The sequence below is a fragment of the Pteropus vampyrus genome, unplaced genomic scaffold (genome assembly GCF_000151845.1).
Source record: "Pteropus vampyrus isolate Shadow unplaced genomic scaffold, Pvam_2.0 Scaffold81, whole genome shotgun sequence".
NCBI lineage: Eukaryota > Metazoa > Chordata > Mammalia > Chiroptera > Pteropodidae > Pteropus > Pteropus vampyrus.
Window position 1 is genome coordinate 4,660,626 of NW_011888862.1, and position 9,099 is coordinate 4,669,724.

The 9,099-nt window shown below is 40.7% G+C and overlaps 1 protein-coding gene across 1 annotated transcript in view; it reads right to left on the reverse strand.

Moving 5' to 3' along the window:
* The window catches only part of CLTRN (collectrin, amino acid transport regulator), a 24,146-nt gene extending 19,929 nt beyond the window's left edge, over positions 1-4,217 (reverse strand). Inside the window, exons 1-3 of the mRNA XM_023532303.1 lie at positions 4,069-4,217; positions 3,710-3,768; positions 1-80 (exon numbers count right to left, since the gene is read on the reverse strand). Of these exons, the coding sequence (XP_023388071.1) occupies positions 1-80; positions 3,710-3,768; positions 4,069-4,126 (197 nt within the window). The 5' untranslated portion in view covers positions 4,127-4,217. The remainder of the gene's footprint in view (positions 81-3,709; positions 3,769-4,068) is intronic.
* Between the last annotated feature and the right edge of the window lie 4,882 nt (positions 4,218-9,099).

Here is a 9,099-nt window from a genome sequence, read left to right on the forward strand (position 1 = left end):
GTTTCTCTGTTGGGAACTTTTCTCATGGAGAAAGCCACCATCGCTTTGAAGAGATATTCTTCATTTGTATCCCAGGCATACTGAGAGAAAGGTAAAACAGAAAATGTTAATTGAAGAGGCATGAATTAAATAAAAAATGGTTCACTGGATTCTCACTGTGGTCACAGTGGTTTTGGTGCGCCTCTCTCTCGCTCTCTCTCACCTTTTTCATACACCAAAGGCTGGAGACTGATAAATCATGTAACCATAATGTTCAAGATAGAGTTTCTGGGACATTCTATCATTCCAAGCGTGGCGTGTTTCCCATTGCATTATCTTCCTTGGAACGTGCACTATCGGTAGCCAGTCAACAAACAGGACCGTTGGACGTCGCATCGTGGACATACAGTCAGTCTCCTCCTCCCTCTCTCCGCTCCCTCATCAACTGATTTCCCCTCTCAGCTTCCTTCCCTTTATTAATGTCGGTACGATTTTTCTTTTTATTTTCTTAGCTGGAAACTTGAGCGCATGTACAGGTTATGTGCTGAAGTCCTAACCCCAGTACCTCAGAACATAATCACGTTTGGAGATAGAAGTGATTAGGTTAAAATGAGATCAACAGGGTGGGCGCTAATCCAATATGACTGCCGTACTTGTAGGAAAAGATCTGGATACAGACACACACCGAAGGAAAATGTGAAGATACAGGGAGAAAACAATCATCGACAAGCCAAAGAGAAAAGCCTGAGAAAATCCTTCTCTCTGGAACTCAGAAGGAACCGACTGTGATGAAACCTGTTCTTGGATTTCCAGCCTCCAGAACTGAGAGAAGAAAATAAATTGCTGTTGTTTAGGCCTCCCAGTCCGGGGTACTTTGTTAAAGCGGTCCTGGCAAACTAATGGGGCTGACCCCACATTTTAAGTGACTAATCAGGTATAACTAGGGAAAGTTACAAAACAGAGTTTGGTGGTTTAACTTTAAATTCATAATGACCACTCCCAAACTGCCTGAGAATCCCTTAGGTTTCTCCACAAGTTTTCTCTCTCTTGTGGTTCATGATGCCTATTTCAAACCCCCTTCAGGCCGTCCAAGTCTCAGTGCTTTCCTTTACACGTTATTCTCACTAGATACTCTTGTTTCATAATTTATAGATACATCTCAAGTCATCAATTTAAACTCCCCCACCCTCCTGTCACCAAATACAAAACTTCTTCTCCACGGACACACAGACTAACCACGTCCTCCCTGGAAGGGCCAGACGTGGTGTTTCTCCCCGTCGATGGCTGTTCCATCTCTTAGGAACACTTCCCTTCTGCCCTTCTCAGGGTCTAAACAATGTCAGTTTCCTCCCTCTCTTCTGTGTGTTCACTGCTGACTTGATCTCATCCATTGACTTTTAACCACGCTCGACTCTTTCCCATTAAAACAACAGCAAATCCAAATCACGTTACTCCTTCCACCTACTACAGTCTACTTCCCTTCAAGGCCAAAATTCTCAAAGAAGTCGTCCATACTTCTGTCATTATATATGTTCACCATCTACTTCTTAAACCCCTGGATTATCGGCCTTCCAGTTTCGGCACTCCACAAAAATGGCTCTAAAGTTACCAAAGACCTCCATTTTTTTTTTTTAACACAATGATCCTTTTTCAGTCCATATTGCTTGGCTTCTCAACAGCATTTGACACTCTCAAACGCTTTCTTCATCTTGAAGTACTCTCTTTCCTATTGTGATACCAGATTTTCCTGGTGTCCCCCACACCCGCCCCCACCCCCCTTTGCAGATTCACCCTCTTCTACAAGGGTTTCGAGTTTTAGAGAACCTTAAAGCTCTCTGCTAGACCCTCTCCTCTTGGCGCTCTGTACTTTCTCCCCCAGCACTGTCATCTACTCCAGCCTGCCATTAACACCTTAGCACAAATGGCTCAGGAATGTATATCTCAAGCCAGTTCTGTCCTTGCCTGTTTGTCCATAACAGCTCAAACACAGCAAGTCCAAAAAATTAAAGCCTGTTCTTGTCTGTACCCGATTGCCTGACTCAAAAATGGGCCATCGCCCATCTAGATGCATAATTAGAAACAAAAGCTTCATCCTTGACCTTTCCTTCTCCCTTCTTTGTCATACCATCCCTGTGGCTCTCGTATCTCTTCACTACTCTCTCTACCAACACACAGTATTTCAAACAGACGTCACCTCTCACCTACACTACCCCAATCACCTCCTAACTGGTTCCTCCTTCCACCCTGTGGCCAAACTGTCATGACATCTCTCCCATAAACCCCCACTTGCTTTAAAGATGATATCGGAACTCCCTAACACAGCCCACACATTCTCTGACCTGACCCCTCCTGTCTCTCTAAGCTCATCACGTGTCAGGCTCCTCCTCACTCCTCTAGTTCCACACACCTCGGTCCTCCTTCCACCCCTCACTCTCACCAAGTTCCTTTGTGTAACAAGCCTTTGTACATGCTGTTCCCTCTGCCCTTTCTCTTTTATCCCTTGGTTCATGTCTACTCATGTTTTCGGCCTCACAGCAAATGCCAGATACTCAGGACCCTGATGAGGCCAAAGCTCACTTGTACTTCTCCTTCCTGTAATACTTGTCCAGATTCCACATTTGTATTTCGCACACTGAATATTTAATGGACAACCAATTCTCCCACTACTATAAGCTCCACAAAGGCCGGGATGAGCCTGATTTTAGCTGCACTGCATCCCCGCCGTCTAGCATGGTGCTGCCCTCAGAGAGAGCGTGGACTCTGCACCCGGACTGCCTGGGTTCAAATCTTACCTCTGCCACTTGTGGACTTGAGATCCTGAGCAGGTTTCTTGATTTCTTTGAGCCTCTCATGCATCCAATGAGAAGAGGAATACCTGTAATACCTTCCTCAAAGGGCTGTTGCGAGGGCTGCCTGAGCTGATGTGAGCAAAGCACTTAGAAGGGGCCCAGCTAGAAAGTAAACTAGGTTCTCAATAATGTAGGCTGTCATAACGATTATTACTCATTGAGTGGTAGATTAGCCTACAAACAGAGTATCTCTAACCTTCTTTAGCACTCTTTTACTGTTTCTAGCCCGAGGCATCTTAATATCACCTTCTACAAGGGGCAATTTTCACAGACCGCACTGGAAAACTGAAACTAGAATTGTACAGCACCATTTTATTAATTCGACAGTCTTTACTGTTCCTACAGCTCCATGAGCTCCACGAGTGTTTTTTCAAATTCAATTTCATCAGCATGTATTTCATGTTGTTAGTTTAATATTAAAGAAGAATTAAAGAAACTTCACGTCAGAATTTGAAAATTTTATGCTATGAAAGATCTTATGTGTGTGGAACATGACCTCTTCTCAATGACTACAAAACTGAGGCTAACGAAATTCAAATGGCAACAGTGAGGCACAGAGCCCAACCCAGACCTGAGTGCCTGACTCGGGCCCCTTTGCTCCACTGTGCTGGGTTGAAATGTTCGAGTTTGCAAAATTGTATTGTGCAATACAAAACTTCACATATTTTCTAGCATACACTGCAGATTAAATGCTTTAGGCAAAATCATTTTAATGACAATTTCTACTTAAATTGTTTTACTTTAAGAAAATTTCAGACTTGAGGTCTTTAGAAGTAATCTATGCGACTTTAAGATAACTATGCAGAGAGGCTCAATATTAGGGAAATCACAGTGTTATCAGCAAACAAAATGTAAAATGAACACGTAGGTTCTTCACTTACAGCTTTATCTCCCAGAGCTGTTCTGATACTAAGTCTCACTTTAAAAGCATTTTCTGCATCTGCCAAAAAGAAAAAAGAGCAGTATATGATAAAATCTGCCAAAACAGAGCCTGAGAAATCCTAATATTTAATGCGTATCAAATCAACAGAACACAGAAGGGCAATTAAACATCCCCAAAAGTCTTGGAAGTTTAACAGCAATCATTTCCCATGTTTAAAATTTTTCTTTCAAACTCATAAAACAGTCGCAGGCTCAACTTTCAAGTCGCAACATGTCTTGAAAAATAAAGAGGTCTTTCGGTCAAAGACTTGTCATTTAGAAAACTGTTAATCTAGTTTTAAGCTTCAAGGCTACATACCTGGTTGACAGAGTTCAGCGTGAATAGCAGTCATGAGAAAAAAGAAAAGCCACAACATTCTTTCAGAGTGGAAAACACAAGGCGAACTAAGAGAAAAATAATCCACCCTCCACCTAAGGCAGCCTTAGCCATTCTGTGACCGGGATTAGAATATGAGACACAAGCCAGCCACCAGCCAGAAGGCTTAATGATTAACCCCCATCACTTGGGTTAATACTTTGATAGAAGCAGCCCATCTCCTGTCAGTTATTTACGAAAATCTGTGTGGAAAACAGGTTTGTTGTCCTTTACAAACTACCTTGAAAGAATGTTTCTCTGCTGTCTCCAAGGTGGAGGCCTCCCCCACCCCTCTCGTTTGTCCGGGAGAGCTCAGCTCAGGGTGGGGAGTACCCAGTCCTCTCTGGTGGTTTTCCTTGGCATGAGCTTTCCGCCTTTTCACCTTTCCGGGCCCGAAGTATCTGGCTCACAGATAAGCTGGCTTAGTTAGGGCGTCCAGTGTCACTCCTTGCTATCTCTGGCGACCAAAGGCCTTACCTGGCTGCCTCCCCGGGTAAACATCCCAGGAGCTTCCAACTGGAAGGGAGTGGTGTTGGTCAGCCCTGAGGAGTGGCAGTTGTGTAAAATCACAGTTAGCAATATGGAGCAGTACCGCCCAATGGGACATTCTGCGGTGATGGGAATGGCTTGTAGCTGCACTGCGCAGTGTGGTGACCAGTAGACGTAGGTGGCTGTCGAGCCCTTGAAGTGGGGGTAGTGCTGCTGTGAAGCTGGATTTTTGATTAATTTAAGTAGCCACACGAGGCTAGTGAGTACATGGGTCAGTGTCGCTACGGAACAGTCATTAAGAGCTGCTGCCATGAACTAGGTTTGCTGGATTCGTTCTCTCATCCTCGAAACAGCACCTCGCGGCTGCTGGTGTTATAACTGTCATACATAGGAGGAAATCCAGGATCCAGTGTTTAAGGCACTGGGGCAATGCGGGGAGCAGAAGAGGTGTCACTTGACTCCTGTCTCCATCACACTGACCCACACCATGTCTCGGGTCATCTCCGGTAAAAACTGAAACTGCCACGACACCTCAGAGCTGCTCTGGCGTGGCGATGCTGAGTGGAAAAGGACCTTTTCCCTAGCGGGCATTCTGCAGGGGCTGGTAAGGGTCCCCCAGTGGTCCACGTCAGGGCTCTGCTCTCCACGGTGCTGCCTCTTCACGATTCAGTCCCCAGATCCCATCTCGCTGCCTGAAAACCACGAATGGAAAAGTTAGGTTGGGGACCCCTGATGTTAAATAGGAAATTTGGATTTTTAAAGCAACAATGAGAAGAACGTCAACAGTGACACTTCCGCAACACTTTGAGAGTCATGTCATCTACCCCTCCGGGTTAGGGTGATGTCGTATCATGGGTGACCCACTTCTGTTCGCTAACTGCACCTGAGGAAACTTGTCCTCCCCTTCATCTTGGCTGCAAGGGCACAAAGTCAGGAAAAGCTGTATTGGAGGGAGAGGCAGCCAGGAGTCAGCCCAGTCAGCCTAGAAATCTCACTGTTAGGTGAAGTGGACCTTCCCAGGAGGAAGAGCACACATAACTAACCCCAGCAGACGGTCAGACTAGGTGAAGTCATCTTGGGAAATGTTCGACGAGACAAAGTCATCGTGGGAAGGAAAAGCCAACAGATGGAGACTGTATCAAAGCTGATTATTGGCACTGGGGAACAAGGCCACGTTAGAGACATTGAAATCCGTTTCAGCTTTCCCTTAGACTTTGTAAAACTATCAAATGCGGTATTTTTTTTAACTGCACTGAAATGAAAAGAGCTTTAAAAAAAAGTTCCTAGAAAAGTTCCCCAGGGAAAAGTTTTTTAAAAAGTATCTCTTTGCTTTTACTTAATCAGCTGCGACTAGGACTAAAGACAGTAAAATGCTGAATTGTAGTGGAAGCCATTCGTTTGAAAAGAAAATCTCTTCCCTTTTGAATTATGATTGCTCAATGTTTGTTGTCTCAATTTAAAAAATAGAAGTTCCATACAGAAAATACAGACAAGCAAAAAGAGAAAAGTACAAAATAGCCATAATTCCGCCTGCACGGAGAAACAACGTTAACATATTTTAATAGTTGAAACACACCCTCTTTAGCCTTGGATCTTCTCGTGTGTTCTTGTGTGATGTTGCTGTTGTTTTGTCTCAGTGCAGCAGCACTGTCAGAACAGGGTGACGTAATAGGAATGATGTGGACCTTGTCTTCTTCCTCACACTATTGGGAATGCCGCTTTTCTAGAGTCTGGTCACTTTGAATTCTTTTTACCAATAACTCATGTTGAATTTTATGAACTGCCTTTTCAGCATGTCTCAATATGATACTAGAGTTTTTACCGTTTGGCACAATATATTAATGAATTTCTCTACATCGATCCTTTAAACTCAGTCTGATGATTTCTTAACATGCTTCTGGAATTAATTGCTCTTTCCCCTTAGGTTTCTAAACCTATTTTCATAGAAAATATCATGTAGGTTCCTTTTCAAGTGCTGATTCTTGAAGTTGATTTTCTCTTGCTTGTATTACCATCTTGAAAATGGTATAGAAGGATTTCTAACACTGTCTATGTTTACAAATACTTTAAAATGCAGAAGAAATTAAAAATGCAGAGTTGAATCTGAACCATACATGTTTCAGGGGAGAGCACTTTCAAAACTTTAATTTCCTATATTGTCATTTATTGCAGGTTTCATATTTCTTTCTGAGTCCATTTTGGCTATTTATAATTTCCAAGAAAATCATTCATCTCATTAAGATTTTCCAGTATTCTCATGGACTTTATACACTATTTCTCATAAACTGTCTACATGCATTGCTTACATCCTCTTTGTATTTTCTAGTGTGTATGTTTTTTTGTATGTTTTTTTTCTCATTTTCCATGATCTTGCCAGAGGTTTATCTACTTTTGTTGTTTTTTTTTAATTAAAAAAAAAAGCTCTTGGGTTTAATTTTCAATTCTTTTCTTTCTGCTTTGTAATTTGTCAATCTTATTTACATTTATTAAGTCCTTACTTCTGTTGTCCTTACAGTGCTTTTCTTGTTCTTTTTAAAACTCTTGAGCTGGCTAATAGGCTTATTTATTTTTAATCTTTTTCAGCTAATAATCCAAATTTCTGTGGATATGAATTTTCCTTGGAGTACTGTTCTGGCACATGACATAGGAAGTATAGATGTACAGTCATCTCATTCTTTTCTAAATAGTTTATAATTAGTTTTACTTTTTCTATATTTCATTCAGTATTTGCTTAGAAAGCTATCTGACACTCACAAAAGAAACAGCAGCCTCAAATGGAATAATTAAAAATACCAACTTTCAGAGGCTCTGTCAAGTGAATAGAAAATGTATAAAGTAAGACATTGACTTAAAATGAAGTCTCTTTCAAGGTATGGATCACTTCAAACATGCTAAAAATGATTTCATAAAGGGCTTAACAGCTCAATAAATAGGTGGAACACAGAACTAGATATGATTGTTCTTGCCTCTTCATATACTGTCTTTACCTTTTTATACTCTTCAAAATATTACGCAAACTTAGTCTTCGCACAATTTTAAGTATTAAACCTCCAGAGAATTCATATTAAACTTGCTTCATACGATGCTCATTTCAGCAATTCCACATAGAGGATCCTAATAACTTATTAGTAATGGTGGTAATGGTTGACAAATAAAGCAGTTTCAATCATTCTGAATGTTACTATTGATTTCCAATGTTAAAAGTTTAGAGAACGTAAGTAAAAGTTGAGATTACTGTCGCCATGAGCAATAATAAAAGGCAGCTACTCTCCTGAGGCAGGAGAAAGAAACTGATTTCTCCATGTTTTCTCGTGCTTCACAACACCATTGAAAAGCAGTTTCTTGGCACATAACTATTGACCTACTGCTCTGGAGGGTAAATTAAATATGAGATCACATGAAAAGAAAACATGTGGGTCTTTTTTTTATTATTATCCATATGAGACTCTTTTTAAAGTTCATTAGGGCTATAAAAGCATGTGGGCACATGTATGCTCCATTTACCTCCAATATAACAAGAGGTAGGGAGAACCAATGTTGATTTTAAATTTTGACCCTGATTACTGTTTCATTGTTACAAACAGGTATTTCATAAACCTAAAACACCTAAAACTAGTAAAATGGGAAACCATTTCAAAGGTAACTTTACATTTTTATTGGGTTTGGGGAAATGTATCTAGCTGCAACACATCAAAAGAAATCAAACCTTTAACAGCTGAACATGTAAATTTTTATAAGATAAAAACCTTATACTTTTTAAACAGCTCCACTCATTTTCTAGAAGTTGTAGAATTTTGAATGTCATCCTTCATCATTTAATATACTGTAAAATCAACAATGTCAAGATATTTATACTTGTTAGTCTAATACTTTTCCAGATAATTATGGAAAAATGATTTTACTCTCTGTAAACTGTCAGTAGTAAAATACATGGGAAGATAAAGTACTTTTTGTCTATCGTGAAAAATACTATATTTTAACTCAGTGGTTCTCAATGAGGGGTGGGGTAGGTTTTTCCTCCAGAAGACATTTTAGCAATGTCTGGAGACATTTTTTTTGTTGTCACAACTGGGGGAGGGGTGCTACTGGCATCTAGTGGGTAGACACTAGCGGTGCTGCTGAATATCCTACCAACTTTAGAAACATCATTTAGGCCTTTATCTGGTACCTTTTCTCTCTTGTATTTGGGTTAATGGAAATAACCCACAAAAGGAAGGGTAGGAGATAAAAGGGAACCAAATGCGTGTTTGTGTGTATGTAAAATCAAGCATAAGATTTTAATGTCATTTGTTCCATATTCTGAAATTACTGAAATAAACTCATTTATCTTTTAATTAAAATGCCTAATGATAAAGAATAATTGCCTGGTTGCTGGAATAAGTCCAACAGCCCTTGATTAATAAGTACAGGCACATCAAAAACTGTCACTGAATGACATTTCTACCTTCTATTGACCTTCTTCTCTTTGTCATTTACACTGAAGCC